The sequence below is a fragment of the Cupressus sempervirens genome, chromosome 2, assembly GCF_028749045.1.
Source record: "Cupressus sempervirens isolate cs-2001-9-10 chromosome 2, ASM2874904v1, whole genome shotgun sequence".
In the NCBI taxonomy this organism is placed as follows: domain Eukaryota; kingdom Viridiplantae; phylum Streptophyta; class Pinopsida; order Cupressales; family Cupressaceae; genus Cupressus; species Cupressus sempervirens.
The window spans coordinates 235,037,896-235,055,834 of NC_143119.1; the positions used below are offsets into that span (position 1 = coordinate 235,037,896).

The 17,939-nt window shown below is 30.7% G+C and overlaps 1 protein-coding gene across 1 annotated transcript; it reads right to left on the minus strand.

Annotated features, from left to right (window-relative positions):
• Positions 1-734: 734 nt before the first annotated feature.
• Positions 735-10,402, minus strand: LOC149571909 (putative LRR receptor-like serine/threonine-protein kinase At1g07650). Its single transcript, XM_089810170.1, has 4 exons — positions 9,909-10,402; positions 9,590-9,764; positions 9,414-9,485; positions 735-810 (listed from the first exon to the last, which is right to left on the minus strand). Exons 1-4 carry the CDS (start codon positions 10,033-10,035, stop codon positions 735-737), a joined length of 450 nt encoding a protein of 149 aa, XP_089666296.1. The 5' UTR covers positions 10,036-10,402.
• Positions 10,403-17,939: the final 7,537 nt, after the last annotated feature.

Genomic DNA, 17,939 nt, shown 5'->3' on the forward strand with positions numbered 1-17,939 from the left:
AGTGCATATTCAAATAATACTTTTTAAATTTCAACATAATTGATATAAAATAATAAGCTATATAATTTATTTTATATTTCTATTTTTAATCTGAGAACTTTATTTTTCTTATATTAATTTAATCAATAAAATATTTTTCAAATTATGATTCATAAGATCTAAATTCAAAATAATGAATACTAAATTAAATAGATATTAGTTTTCGTTGAAAGCATTCATTTGATAGCTCTAAAAAACACTTATTTCATCATATCTTACTTTCAAAATTATGATGATTTTGTTAAAAGAAAATAAACGATAAAAGAAATGATACACCAGAACTTACAATGATTCAAGCTGGCTCAAATTCGCAAATGATCGTGGTAGTCGTCCGTATAGCTCATTCGAATATAAATCTCTATCCAGCACAACAAAAGTATAAAATATCAACAACAAATTATTGCTCATCAATTTTGACAAGTTTTAAATTCAATTTTCAAAATTTCACGGAATCAAAATTCTTTGCCTTACATTTTTACTAAATTTGCCAGGTTCCCAAGCTCTTTTGGAATATGGCCAGATAAATTATTCATGCCAAGTGATCTGAAATAAATAGATCACGAATTTCAAATATAAGAATACTTAAAATTTCTAAATTTTAAAAATAACAATCTTATTCTTTCTTCAACTATAATTTCTAAGATAAAAATCTAATAAAATGACTATTCGAAAATATAATCTAAATAACTAAAAACTTACAAAATTTTTAAATTAGACAAAGATCCCAATTCTGGTGGTATTGGCCCATTGAGATGGTTGCAACTAAAATCGCTGCAATAACAATCAAAATTAATGTATTTATATTTTAAATATTTTACATCAATACTACATAGAAAGACATTAAGTATTTGCAATTGTTAATTATTTATACGGTTCTCTTTACAATAAAATCTATTAAAATGTCTCACTAATCTTTAAATAATCCTTCAATATTATAAATTCTATATTATTTTAAAATTTGCTTTGTGTGATTTATTTTAAATATTGTCTTTCTTTTTTTAAAAAAAAGTTAATATTATAGATTTAAAATATTTGATATCAATTTTAATATTTTAATTATATTCAAATTATTTCAAATATACATAATTTCAAGATATCCAAAGTTCTCAAATTAAACAAAAAAATAAAATTATTAAAAGAATTTAGTTTCATAAATGTATATCAACAATATACATCAAATCTTTTGGATGTGCTAACTTGCACATATAACAAATTTTTTTCTCTTGCTAACATTTTTCTATTTATAAGAATATTTAAAATATAACTATATTATATAATGTATTTAGTGAAAGAAAGAAAGAGACTTTAAAATGATTTAAAATATATGAATTAATTATTTTATTAAAAAAATTATCATACACATAAATAAACATAAAATATTTTTCTTTTAAATTAGATTAAAATAGACTTCCTTTTATATTTACATTTTAATATTAGCAATGAAATAAGATTAAAAATATTCATTCAATTATGACAATAAAGAAGTGGAGATTAAAGAAATAATTAATTTATTCAGACCATTTATAATACTTACCTTAATTTGAAGTAGTCGGTTTATTTGAAATGCATATTTTCAGCTAGATAACGAAATTTGTTTAGTTATATTATTTTGTCAGCTATAATTCAATGTAGAATTTCATAATGTTTGTAGACATATTTGCATAATATTTTTAAAAATATGGATCTATAAAAATTATATAAATATTTATATATAAATATTTATATAATAAATAATATTTTGAAAACGTAAGAATAAAATAAGTAAATTATACTTGTCTATATAAATTTAAGGTAAATGTTATATGATCTAAAGTATAGGAAGTTATTAATAATGAGGAATTATATGTATTATTAAAAATTATTTATAATATGAATATATGTTCAAAAATTTTGCCGTTTGAAGGGAGCTTTGAAAAAGAGGTCCTATAACACCAAATGAATTTAACCAATTATAAGTGAGATAAATCATTTTTCAATAATAGAAGGAAATAAATAGAATAGAACCTAAATATTACAAATTCCATATTATTTTAAAATTTTATTTGTCTCAATTTACTTAAATTCAAAGAGTGATTTATTTTAAATATTGTCTCTTCTTTTAAAAAAAAAATTAATTAATATTATAGATTAAAAATATTTGATATCAATTTTAATATTTTAATTATACTCAAATAATTTCATATATACATAATTTTACACCTAAAAACATTACATGTAAAAATAAAAAGATCAAAATCAAATTTAAAACAAGAGATTTATTTGTATAGAAACCTGAAAAATATATTAAATTTAGGAAATATATATTTTTGGAAAGAAAAATGGATTAATTTTCTTCACAAATATCGCACTTTTAAAATTAAAAATAAATTTAAAATGAGGACATGATATTAAATTCAATAAATAAATGGTAACATATAAATGCAAATAAACTTTGATTAATATTAGCCACTTGTTACCTGGTTATAAAATTCTTTCAATTTTATAAGCCTTGGTTAATTTTTGAAAATTGCCCAATTTTAAGCTTTCAATTGGCCATTTTATCTCTGAATCTTTGTGAGTTTCTGAATCTTCATGTCTCCGGCCTGTTCCCAACTCCGTGCAGCACTTGAAATTTTTGAAAACTGACTTCTGAGTCTCAGGTTATTGCAGGTTAATGGAGAGACCCAAAATATGTGTTTTCAAGTTTATCATTAACCGTTAACCTCTCAAAAAGGTTAATGATAACTTTTCAATTGCGCATTTTGGAGTAGGTTAATTAACCTCTCCAAAAATGCATATTTCTTAACCTCTCAAATAAGTTAATGATAATTTCCAAAACGCGCATTTTGGAGTAGGTTAATTAACCTCTCCAAAAATGTGCATTTCTTAACCTCTTTGAGATGGTTATTAACCTATTTGAAAATATCCAAATTGTATAAACCATGTGTAAATTCCTTCAACTCGAATATAGTGGGATAATGTTATTCAAGCACTTATTAAAGTTGATATTTTACATTTGCTGGAGTTTCAACCTATGGTTGTATGCATCCATAGAACTTGGTTTTTCAGAATATTGTTGCATATACAAATCAGTGCATATTATTGTCCATGTGAGCAAGGGAATCTCTTGTGGTTTCTTTAACATATACATCACCTTGCTCACCTTATTTCTAACTCAAACGCATGGTCTTCCCAAGTGAATAGTGAGTGTGATACAGAGGTTTGAATACCTGCCGTCAGTTATGGGAGTCCAGATTCATGAAGGAATTAGATTGGAACATGAAAGAATCTGATCATGTGTAGACCGCCCTCTTCACCAAGTGCAGGATAAGGACATTTTTAAAGAAGCAATTAAAGCATGCCACCTCATACCATACTTGCCAATTAATTGATCCTCAACCTGCGGCTTTCCTTCACAATGGGAAATATTTTAAATTTCAAGAGTTGGAAGACATAAAGCTGCTAACATTTTTTGTGGGTAAAATGCGATATATTTATATCAACTTGCTAACATTAAAAGAAATATCGCCATATTCATGAGCAGAGCAGTGTCGTTCCTATCCATGCAAGCAAATGAAGGATGCTTAAAAGAAGCAATTGCGCTCGTAGTTCATTCAATAGGCACACCACCTTGAAAACCTCATTGCCAACCATGATATCACCCTAGTCTTTAAACACTTTCTTGCAACCCGCAATTTTCCTGTTGTCTTCAAGGCATGCTCAAAGGAATATTGATGATGCCATGAAAATCTTCACTTAAATATTTGATCTTCGGGTTATGGTGTTGCACTATGGTTGGATGATGCCAATACAATAATGAGAGAGAAGATTACAGATTTCCATAACAAAACTGTGCAGAGATTTTTAAATCGATAAATCAACTTTGGAATCTGTCACCATCCATATCTTATTGACAAATGATTTTACTCAGAACTCAAGCAACTGAATTATACTAACAAATGAAGGAATGTTAATTACATGGAGATGCTTGATATGCAAAGGATTAATGCCAAAGAACATCTACCGAACAAATTCTTCATCTTTTCTCCATGCGAATTCATTAGATGTATCAAACAAATTCCGCTCCTGACTTGTTTGACATAATGCCAAAATAAAAAAAGGGTAGTGAGCATGAACAGAACATATAGAATGCTAGGAAAGTGTTTGACAAAATGAAATATTCATTCTTGACCTGTAGCTCTAAAAACCTCAAATCAGCATCCTTACTTTCTTAGGCAATCAACACTCTGCAGATAAGCTAGAGCATCATTAATCTCATGCAGATTTATGAGTGAATTATAAGTTTGGGCAAGATCCAATTCTTATGAATGTCTATTACAAGACATGGTAATTCTTAGTCTGATGTATTCCTGATAGATCTTTTTGGTTGGGTGGTTGATTTGTTACTTTGAAGTTACAAGTAAAGAGTGCAGCACAAGGTTGAAGGCATCTAACAAATTTGATAAAGAAAGATTGATAATCTATCATGAAGTACAAGTATGAGAAGCCAGATTATGCTCTTGTTCTAAGAAGCACACTTCCAGATATCGGTGATACCATCTTAGGAAGTGTCTGCCTTCAAGACTTCTAGTCATCTCTTGCGAATGAAGAAAGGACCCCATTAGCCGAAAAGATATTAGAAAGTGGCTTAGCTCGGGCAGGCGGACACCCCATTTCAGCACAGTGCCCAGACTTGGTATTGGAATGCGTAAAAGCTTATCATCCGGATACTAGAAAAGTTATTTCATTGAACAATAAAGTAATTGTCTGTCTAGATCCTACCTCTATTGCTAGTATTTTCCGATTGCCTACCTGGATGCAATATGCTAACATCAATCTAAGAACTACCAAAGAGTATTTTACTGCAAATCAGACTCAATGTCTAAACACCATTGCCAGGTCATGGTTCTCGCAACCAAGAAAAGGGAAATCTCAATTAGGAAAATCCATTCACAAGTCACTATTAAAAGAAGATGTGACAAACATGGTGACCCTACTAAGCAGGATCATTGGTCTTCGAGAGTCACACGAGTTTGAAGGTTGGATGATCCTGTTTATCAACATGATCTGTGAAGGAAAACAGCATATTGATTGGGCTAAAATTATTAATGATTCGCTACATAGACAACTCATGGGACTTCAGGAAAATGAATACTTTTATATGACTTCATATCTTTTCTATGCTATCGCAAGCACCAAGAGTTGGTCAGGACTTAACCGGCAAGGCGTTTATGATGACACATCCATCATTTATAATCATCTTCCTCAAATTTAGTATAATAATAACCTACACCATTTTAGAAGAGTGAATGATGCATTCACCATGCTAACTGTAAGGGAAATTCAAGGGAACATTGGACTCAGAATTTCACCAGAAGCAGCGATGAAAGTACAAAAGCAACGATGAAAGTACAAAAATATGGAAGCATTTTCATACAATTCCCGAAGTTTACTTATATCAGGTTAGCTACCTATGATGGGTGTCCGCTAATGCTACCTAGATTTTTTGATGATAAACTGGTCTTAATTGAAATGTGCAGGCAAATTAGTCAAATCAATAAACTTTGCAGGAATAGGAGGATAGATGAAATAGCTTTTCCTATCGGCATCGGATATTATAGTTGTGATACTGCATCAGATGCCAGGAACATTGAAAGATCTATTGCCACAATAAATTTGCATCCTTACATGATGTGTTTCCCTTATGATAGTAAGGGCTATGCAGTGAATGAATTAAAGTTAAATCCTAGTCTTGGTCACTTCCCAGCTCTAGAAGACTTTTGGGAGGATTGTGAAAATGACTTTGAAGTCAGGAAGAGAGATTGGATGCGGCTTACAGTACGATAGGTGATAGACTTCAAGTTGGACATGGATGTGACAGGTGTAGATGACGATGAGGTTTCTTTGGCCGATCCTTACTATTATGAGAAAATTGAATTGCTAGATCTCCCTCCTATTGATTGGTCAATTCCAGAGTTAAAAAGCTTGAAGGAAAGGATTGCCTTTGTTCTTAAAAGGACAAGAGACTGGATTAGTAAAGTCAGAGCTAAAAAAGCAACTAGTGAATTTCAAGGTAAAGGGAGGAGAAATAATAAAGGGGAATCATCTCAGATGGCGATAGAGGAAACTTCTAGTGAGAAGATGCAACAACTAGATACAGGTGCTCAAGATTGGGATGAAGATCTGAATCAACCGAATAAGTTTACAGTCAAAAGAAAAAGGACAAGAATGAAAGGTAGAATGAATTAGGAAAGGAATGAATCCAGTGAAAAAGATCAAAGAACTCCTCAAATTGCCTAATCGCATGTCCCTGTTACATCCCCTCATGATGCAGTGATTCCTCATTTGAGTCTCTCTCCTCCTGATATGCCATTAATAGGCATCACACAATTAGATAACCCATTATCTAATTCAAAAGACTTAATGACGATTGTTGAAAATGTGGCAAGTGATGTACAAGCTTCAAAAATTACACATTCATGGTTCCAGAATAGTCTTCAGAAGAGGAAGAAAGTTGTTCAAATGATCCCACCTTCATTTGATGTGATCTCTAGTATTCTTTCAGAAGCCTCCTAAGGTGAAAAAGACCAAGGTGATGTCCAGGTTAGCTATTGATGAAACTTTAGGCAACTTGTGTGTGGAATTGGCCAAACCTATAATTGAAAAGAATGTTGATGAAGCATCTGAATCAGATTTCATTCTAGAAAAGGTTGATCTTGGTCCTTCTAATGCAGAAAGAGAGTTTCAGAATTTTGAAGTGATTGCTGCTCAGATGTTGCAAAGGGCGAAGGAAGAGAAAAGAGCCAAGGAGCAACTCAAAGAACAAGTTCAGATGATGGTAGCTTATATTAATTCAATCAGTAATCCTTCTAATGCCCAAGCTGTGGTCACTCCGTTGGTTTTAGCAGGTCCTGATGGTATTTTAGATCATACTATTGTTGAAAGAATCAACAAACACAAGTCGCATAGTATGATGATCAAAGCTTGGATAAACAGGATGATAGAGGATGCTTCAAAACTTATAACTGGGGTAAAAGAGATATATGGGAAACCATAGCACAGATACAAGAAATTTATAAAGAGTTAGAAAGTAGCAAAGAACATAAATCCAACTGGCAAAAAGTAGCTGATGAATTAAAAGAAATGGCCAAGTTAGATACGAGTACCCTATTTCTTGAGAAAATTATTGCTGATCCAAATGACAACCAAACACATATCTAGAGTAAAAGTGTTGGTTGAAAGGTGATAAACATCAACAAAGGGATCATTGAGTTCGAAAAGCTAATAGCTTCTTTGGAGCAACTGAAAACAAAAGGTACAGATGAATTAATCTCTACTATCACAGGTGGGGTGCCAGTAAGTGATCTTCAACATGTTGATTGTCAATTTCTCATTGATTCCTTTAGTGTTCAGATTCATTCAGAAATAGAGAACCGTGTATCAAATGCTGAAACTATGATGAAGCTTAGCCTGGTTGCAGTCACTCTGGGAGATTGTAACATTTCAGCCTATCGATAAGAGTCAGAAGAAATTCAAGATAGATACTTCACAGCCAAACTCAGGATGGAAAATGTGTTCATTTCGAACTATGAATCAATGATGATCATCCTAGATGCTTACAGGGCTTTTCGAGATAGATCAATTGTGTCTGGGTAGATAGAGTTAGTAGCTAGAAGAATCAGTGATTGTATATGTAAACATCTTTAGGAACTCTAGCTAAAGTTTTGTTTTTTCAAGTTTCCTTGTATAGGTTAATTTTCTTGAGGTTAATTAACCTTCCAAAATTACGTATTTTGGAGGTGGTTATTAACCACGAAGAGGTAGTTATTAACCTCTACGTCTATATAAGGACACCTTTTGGCTTTATAAAGGGACTTTTTGGTTGGAAAAATAAGGGAACACTATGCTGAAATTTTGATCTAGGGATAAATTTTGGAAAGTATGTACACTTTTTATCTCTGAATTGAAAAATCTCTATTGCTTTCTTGGTGCAAGAAAATGAAATGAGATGTGCTTTGGGTTTCTTATTTTAAAATCCAAATTGTTATATGTAGTAGTAGGCATTCTCATGATGTTATGCGAATGTTTATGAATGATAACGAATGTACTTAGTAATACTGGTTACTTTCAAGCGTAGTTCTTGATCACCATTGTTATCAATCTTATTTACCGAAGAAGGTCGTGAGGGTGTGTGGTGCATTCATCTTGGATGACTTTCTCTTGAACTTTGATGTTTTAAATTCTTTATTTGAAAATCCTTTAAAAATTATATCATACGAGGGAGCTACCCCTCTAAACGCAGAGGAAGGTCGCATACCAAGGGCCTCTCCAACTGTTGTGAATGATTTGCCACACTCCGTTGGGCAAATTCTACTATGACAAATATGTTTACCAACACTACTAAAAAGGTCATGGTGCGATTCAATTTAAATTTAAATTTATTTAAAAATTGTTATGATATTTATTTTCTATTTCAAAATATTCTAAACTATTTCTAAAATCAAATGAAAAAAGATAAAATTAAAGCTTTTGAAAAAACCAACACTATCTAATCAAATATATAATAATAATAAAAAGCATAAATTCTAACATAAGTATAAAACTATTTCAAATAAATATTGTCTTATTTTCAACCATTAAACTCTAATTAAGATTGCCCTAGTAAGCATGTCTTATGGGTACCATTAAGTTGTTTCAATTCTTTCAATTAAATATTAAAATTATATTCTTAAATAATTACTACATATAGAAAATTTTAGCCAATTATTAATTATCATTTTTCTTCCAAAGAGGGTGGGATAAAAGGTTCTATAAGAGATCATCCTAAAATTAATACCTCTCAAAATCTGCTATAGAAATTTCCACTCACTCTCAATTTACTTTAAAATTTTGAGTTTTAAGTCAATCATTGAATAGGATATGACAACATACTTTTTGGCTAATAAGATGTCACCAATGGTTTAGAAAAGAAGAAAGACCAAGTGACCTTTAGTGGTGAGGTGATGTGACATTATATAATTGGTTGTCTTCCAATAAAATTGGTTGTCTTTTGATGTGATATTATATAATGTGCACTCCCTAAAGTTTATTGATGAGGTGATGTGACATTGAATAATTGGTTGTCTCTTGATAGTAGTGACATATAATGTGCCCTGCTTCTAGCAATAAATAACAAACATTACATCTCAAGACATTAAATTTTTATAGTCTAAATTGATAGTACCTAGTGACATTTCTTGGTGAAATAGAATTCCAAATTGATAAAAAAGAATTTGACATAATTGAATCCAAAAAAAAATTACTCATTAAAATGTATATACTGTGAGACTTTGACACGTATTCACATAAAACATGGTAATGAAAACAGTAGTAGTAAGTGGAGTCGTATCACATACATTGCTTGCAGGTATGTGAGATTGGCAAGCTCCGCTGGAACAACCCCGGTCAGGTTCTGGGTTTTCAGATATCTGCAACCATGTATTTCAAGACCAAGTTCTCTGTTTAACAAGAGGAATAAAAAAATAAGAGCATAATTAATTATGAAAGTAAGGGGCAAAATTGCTTAACATACATTCGGGTAACGTGAAAAAAGGTTCTCCCCTCTGCCGTACGCATCTCACATTCCAAATAATTATCGTGTTCATAAAGATGACTGGCATTCCAGCTTCCCTTTCCACTGCAAGGATCCTCACTGAAATCCCACTTTCTGTTCTTCATTTTCTCTTTTATAACTTTCAGTGCTATAACTGCCATACACAAAATTTAAATAATTGAATTGAAATATATAGACAGAATAATCTCCTAAGAAATAAGTTCATACAAGCTACTTTTGGGGGAGTTGATTTTACATTAAGGAGTGGAAAAGCATAGAAAAAAACAGAGTTAATTACCTTCTTGAGGGTCTGTTACTGTTGCTGCAGAAGCTTCTCCTGGATGTACGCCGTAATAGCAGTGTAGAAGGCTCGTGTATAAAATCCATACTGAAAATATGAAACCCATATGAGAATTGACGGCCATTGTAGAGAAAGGCGAGTGATGAAATGAACTAAGTTGGGCTCAATGCCTTTTCCTTTGCTGCAATGAAAGAGGAAAGAAATGGTTTTGATGTGGAATGATTGCATAGGATTTTGTCATTGTATTGGGATTTCATCACCAGTCAAACGTTGAGGGCCCGTTTGGTTGCTGAAATACAACTGGAATGGTCATTGAGAATTAGAATAGCAGATTGTATTCTTTGTTTGGTGTGCGGAATAGGAATGGAGAATAGGAATACGTATTCTATTTTAGCCTCAAAATGAGCATAGATCCATTCCCAAAAATACTTGTCGTTGGAATGGAAAATAGAAATGAGAAGGGTTTCCACACACAAATCACTCTCTTCAGCATAACGGAGCCATAAGACGTTTTCACCCAGCATTCAAAACTTCAATCTGATCATATCAATCCAATCGTATCAGATATTTGCAAACATTAGCAGTATTCACAAACATTAGCAGTATGAACTCTGCAAAAACATTATCAGGAGGCCAAGCTATATACCCATGTCCGCCAGAGTACAGAAAACAGATGAAGTGATGTGGGTTCAAAGTATGGCACTGTGAGCTTTGAAGACGTGATCTCCTCCTCCGCAGATAAGAATCTCTCACGCTCTTGAAATTGTTAACGGCGTCAAGCGGGAGTATGACAAAGGAATTTGATGAAGGGAAATTCGATACCCTATTTCTGCTGCAACTCTTTCAACTTCCTCTCTTCAATGGCCACCTGCTTCAGGTGAGATATCACAGCATGCAATACTAGACATTGGGTGGTCATGAAAAAATTGACCCAGAAACTGTTGCCTCTTGTATGAATTTCCAATTAAATTTTAGATGAACCAAACACGAATGGCCAGCTGTGGGACGTCTCGTCAACAGTGTATTTCTGTCCTCGATGTAATTGTTTGAAGTGTCTGCTCTGACAGCGTGAGCTGGTCCAAATGAATTGAACCGGTAGGATAGAATAATACTGTTACCCAAAAGAAAAGTATAATTAAAAGAGATCCACTCGAGTGAGGAAAAAACAAATGAAAATGTAAACATGCGTAACAGACTAGATTCCTTTTTAATAAAATGGAGATATGTTAAAATAGATCCACTCGAGTGAGGAAAAAACAAATGAAAAATGTAAACATGCGTAACAGACTAAATTCCTTTTTAATAAAAGTTTTTATAATTAATTTCAAAATTATTTTATAATGTTTTTTGTTTTAAAAAAATGACAATAATAGCAATTGGATCATCTAGTTAGCCTTCTTTGGTTGTTGGAATAGGAATAAGAAATTATGAATATATTTTCTATTTTCTTCGTCATTTGGAATAGGGAATATGAATACATATTCTTATTTTGCCCCTGAAATGAAGCTTATGTGCATTCCAAACAATAGTTGTTATTGGAATAGCCATTCCTATTCTCAATATGCATTCCTATGCTCAATTCCTAGAACTGCAACCAAACGAGATTAAATTTTGGCTTTTGGATATTCATCTATTAAAATGTTGGCCTCATATCAATCATTGTTGTGCACCAATAGTCACTCACTTTAGAAAACATCAATACATGTGTGTAAATGTCCTTGTAGTATGTACTAATTAGTCAATCACCTACCAAAAAAATTTAAAAATTATAGACTATTACTACATTTGTTTTCATTTTTTGGACTCTTTTGAGAAGGATAATTAAGGGAATATATAACAAAACTATCACTTATAAAATGTCCCAAAAGTGGTGCACAAATTAGTCATTCACCTAGCAAAAAAGTTAAAAATTTATGCACTATTAGTACAAGTATTTTCTTTTTTTTGGATTCTTTTGAGAAGGGTAATTGAGTGAATATATAACAAAATTGTCACTGTTATTGGACTCTTATTAGGTGCTATTTCATATTTCCCTTCCCTTCCCCTATTGATTGTTTCTTAAAATAATTGATAAATAATGAAAAACTTTTCAATCATATTAATTTTTTTAATTCACATTAAGACTTGTATGGTTCTTCTTATTTACTCAATTATCACTTACACTAGAGTTTTTTTTTTTTTTTTTTCCATAATTAACCTTATTTATTGTACATGCCATAGGCTAATACTATTGTATTCACTTTGCACTATTATTGAATTAGTTTTACACATCAAACAATGTCACTCAATTGCAAGATTATTGGAGGCTATTTATTAATATAGTTAATAAATTTATTTAATTAAAATTAGAAATATATATTGATTATTTTTTTAAAGAAAATTTATTAAATATGAAATTTAATATATTTACAAGTATATTAGAATAAAATAACTAACAAAAAAAAATTTTAATTTCTAAATTTATTATTTAGTAAAAAATAAAACATAGGGTAAGTGCACCAAGTTGTGGTGCCAAAAGGGGTATAAGTGGCCACATTTTTTTTTTCCTTTTTTTCTTTTGAAATCAACAATTTATGAACTTCGACAAGAATTTGAAGATAGTGATGCTCAAAATATTAAGTTGTAAATTTACCAATTTTATTTTCACACATAGATCAAAGGTAACAGCAGTTGGGGATCAACCAATTGTCAAAGTGCTCGCTTGCCTGCCCCGCTAATTTCCAATAATACTACTAAAAAAAGTCAATAAAGGATCAATAATCAAGAAATGATAATAATAACACCCTTCCTCTTACATAATTAGCCCTTGCTTATCTAGCATTGAAAGAAAATTTGTCCAGTATGAATACCCCTTGAGACCACAAAAAAATTCAATAAAAACACCATAAATTATGCCCTAAGAACAGTGTAATGTGCAACCCTTGTTGCATCTAAGCAACACAATTTGTCAAACCACCAAAAAAAAAGGTCATTTCCTTCAAATCCTCTCCCAAATACTGATCCTTCTGGCCAATCCTCATATCTTGGTTATGAATTTCATTGCCTCCAATTTCCACAACATTCAAGACAGCCAATCATTTCATCTCCTTCAAAATCTTTTCTTAGAAACAATTTTTCTTGGATTACATCTACGAAAATCTGGTTCCTCCATAAACTAAACAATCTGATTACATCTATAGACATGGAAAAAAAATGTGAGAGGAATATTCTAGCCTCCAACCCCTTTTTCTCTACAACTCCTACTTCTATTTTTAGATTTTCTTATCACTACACTTCAGATGCACATCATACAACAAGTCAAGAAACTAAGATATCATGACTAGTAGATTTTTTTGTGGGCTACTAAATTTGAGGATTTGTGAAAATATAAGAAACTCTATTAATAATTGATTGGCACTAAATCCTAAAATATCTATAAAATACCTTGTAAACAATTTAGTGAAAATGTATCAGAGTGACTGCAAAAATCACTGTCAAGAACATTTTACCAAAAAATGTTTAGTGCACAGGGAAAAAGTTTCAAGAACTAAAAGTTTCTAAAATTCAGATAAAAGCTTCAAAATCTCTCATGGCAGTGGCCGTGGTCGATCTTTTCTCTTGCGTAAGGCAGGGACTCTAGCTCTTTCAGAGCTCTTCTTTACAATTGCTTTTGTTTGGTGTATAAATTTAAATTGTAATAATTGGATGCTATTTCATTTTTGTGAGTATATTTTGTAAATGCTTCACTATAAATGTATATAATTATGAATAAAACAATGTTATTTGTATTTGTTTTGACATTATGAAATATATGTTGTTATTTTGTAAATATATTTTTAATAAATTTATTTAGTTGAATGTATAGTTAGAATATATATATATATATATATATATATATATATATATATATATATATATATATATATATATATATATATACATATATATATGTATATACATATATATATATATATATATACATATATATATATATGTACATATATGTATATATATATGTATGTATATATATATATGTATATATATATATGTATATACATATATATATGTATATATATATATATACATATATATATATGTTGTCTCTTAATTGATATGTTTAAATAAAATAATCTATAAATTAATTAGCTGAAAAGATAAGAATATGAAGAACTTTCTGAAAAAGGGCTCCTGTAACACCAAAACAATTTAGCCAATCATATAATTTTTATAGTATATAAAATTTATAAATAAATTTAAAAACTTAAGAAATTTTTAGTTTTAAAAATAATTTTCCGTGATTGGTGAAAAGTAATTAGATTTAAAGAGAGTGAATACAATAGTATATTGCCTACATAAATATAATAACTTTGGATTCTAGATATGTGGTTATGTTTTATCTTATTATTATTACTATTATTATTATTATTTATTTATTTTATGAAGAGGTGACACGAGATTGGTAAAAAAAATGGTTTATAATTTCTCTTAAATTTAAAATATTAGAGAGATTTTATAAATTTGATATAAACACTCTAGCTCAATACCATAAATGATGTGGTAATCTACATAGATATACTTCATGCTTCTCTTAGTTCATCTTTTTGAAATAGTTATTATTATGTTGGAAGAAAAATTTATATGGCATGTTTAATAGAAATATTTTTAAACGATGAAACACAATATTCATCCAAGCATGGACACACTCTTCTCATGATTGTAGAAACCTAGAATCATTTGATTGCTTCAATTGGAGTGTTTTATCCTTCAATGTGAATGATATTCAAAACAAGATTGTAGGTGAGAAAATGAATAAATTGAATTCCTTTAAAACAAGAGAGTAATAATAAATGATTAAAATTTATGTTTAGTTGACCATTGATGAAGAATAAATGGACGTGAATATTAAATATTTATATATTTTAGGGTCTAGTTTGTGACAATGCAAATGACCTAAGACATGAGAGAGGCAAATTCAAGTGAACAAAGGATACATAGACATATGTCCATTCATAGATTGAAATTAATTTATGCTGAGGATAACTATATTGAGGTATATATCTCTAGTTTAGAACAAATAGATAAAGAAATGATGTTTGAGATGGGATCCAAATTTGTTTTGATTGTGTAATTTATTAATATATAAATGTATAAAGGAATTATCTTCAAAATAGATGAAAAAGTTATGTAAACTATGCCACCATTATATTTTACCCCACTTTCAAGTTTAAACATAAAATGATACAATAGGGGTCTATATAGTGCATAAAGGAAAAACATTCTATTAAAAACTTCTATAATGCAATAGAAACATATATGATCTGATTTTGTTCATTGACCATGGAGGAGATACGAATGTATAAATAGGTTTAGTTATCTAACATTCTAGTTGGAAAAAATAATGGTCTAAATGATTTGGTAGTTTTAAGTGTTATGATAGATTAAAAATAAGACATGTCATATACAAAAATTGAACCTCTATATAAGCACATATAATTAGTACAAATATTAGAAAAATGCATGTTAACAATTAAATATTTCTCCATGATTGGTATTCTCTATTAAGGAATTTCAGTAAAGTCCAAAATGTAACACATGGAAAATAACATAAGCTAAGTGTACAATTGATAGTGATTACATCACATAATGAAAAATATCTTTAATCATAACCATGATAATTAAAATTTATATAATTCATAAAAAAATATAGTAAGTTTGATAATGTGTCCACCACAATAACCAAGAACACTCATTTAAGTGCATAAAATGCTTAAAGAAAAAATGCCATTAATGGCATAAACTTGGATGGAATGGTATAATGTCATAGGCATCAAGTGATGAGAATGTAAATACATGACATAGAATATAGTTGATAATATAGGGGAAGGCACATGTGGTCCCTGCAGAAACTCTTAGAACATAATCAGGTCACATGCATACATTATTTGATATGGAATAAGTTGACTCCCAACAAATCCAATGTGGTAAACTAGTTCTTAGGATGTGATTAGGTCACATGAGCATGTTATAGTAAAATATAACCATTGAAGCTAATTGTAACATAGAAACACCCACATATGTAAGATAATTCTCTCAGCCAAAAAAATATAGAATGGTCATAATGAGGTCCAATATGATATGATATAATTCCCTTATGTTGATAGTCCTTCATAAATATTTAAATTTAGGACTTCATCTTGTTCCTATTAAAAAATACAAATAACTAAGATGGTGATTAAATTATTATGGGCACAAAACTATAAAAAATTATAATCTGTCAGTTAATACTTAATAGTTATCAACCACCACTTAGGATTTGTCAATTAAAACATAGTAAATCACCATAGAAAATATAATCATAAAAGCACATGATCAACACCGGTATTTATATGGAAACCAAAAAATGAGAAAATCCATAGAGTGGCTAATTCTAATGAAATAAAAAGAACATGTTAAGGTGACACCAATCAAGGGGATATATTGCTAACAACTTAGAATGCACGCTATAGAAAGAAGAGATACTTCTAGTATAATTTTCTACCAAGGTGGCTACACCCTAGAAATACAATAACGCTTAGTAAGAAAAGGCTCATTGATAGAAAGGATTATAGCTAGTATATGATGGATAAAGTAAAAACCACCCAAAAAAAGAGCTTTTGATCCTCTATATTACAATCTTCTACTTTTGTACGTCCTTGAATCAACTAGCTAGTAAGTTTGCATTTGTAAAACATATAGCTCATGAATAAGAAATAAGATCACATGAGTTATATGCATGAACCTAAATTCATGGACTTGAATAATCTTACTTGAAATTTTATACTTTATCTATATTGGATGCACACGAAAAAATATACTAGCTAAAATTTATTTGGGATAGGTCACATCATCTTGGGAAAGATAACAATTGTTGAGAACTTCAACACACCATAATGAATTTTAATGCTTATTATTATGATGAACATTCTAGGTAAAGGAATTTCTAGGACTAAAATAAAAAACCACACACATCATAAAGGATCAACCCAAAATACAATCCACTAGAATGACGCATACCACCACCAAGGCACAAAATGGTAAAATAATAAATGCTCAACTAATAGTATAGCATAGGTCATATCATACCAACTTTTGCGGTGATGGTTAATGGTACTCTCTCTAATTTCTTTAAATCTTCTAGGGGTCTTAGGCAAGGAGACCCTCTTTCACTGATCCTCTTTATCATTTTGGCATAATGCCTAGGAAGACTTATTCATTACAAAAGGAGTAGAGGAGAATTAGCTAGGTTAAAACCTTCTTTCAGACCCTTGATCTTCTCTCATCAGCAATATGTGGATGACACCGTTTTAGGGGGAGAGGCTTTGGTGAAAGAATCTAGAAATGTGAAGAAAATTCTCAACACGTATTCCAACGCCACTAGTCAACTTATTAACTGGAGCAAAATCTTGATCTTCTTTATTAACACCCCTATGGGCAGACAGAGAAGAATTGTTGACATTTTGGGATGTGATATTGGCTCTCTCCCTTCTACTAATTTAGGGCTTCCTTTGGGGACCAAGCCTCATGACCTCTTTTGGAACAATCTCATTGATAGATTCAATATAAAGTTGGAGGGCTAGAAAGGCATTACCTTGAGCCAGGCTGGTAAAGTGCTTCTAATCAAATCTACTTTGCATAATTTTCCAACTTATGCATTAAGCCTTTTCTCTATACCTTCCAAAGTGGCTATTACTTTGGAGTCCATTTAGAGGATTTTTTTTTGGGTTGGGGCTGAAGGAAATAATAAGTACTCACTGGTGGCTTGGGAGACTATTTATAGACCCAAAAAGTAGGGGGACTGGGGATTAGAAATCTGAAGTAGTTTAATAGGGGTCTTCAAGCTAAACAAATATGGAGGATTTTCAATACCACAAGGGAATGGAGGGATATTTTGTAGGCCAAATATGTGGCCATCATTAGTAGGGACTATGACCCAAGGGGATCCAACATTTGGAATGGCATTCTGAGGACTAAGGGCATAGCCATTGAGAAAGAGACATGGAAACTTTTCAA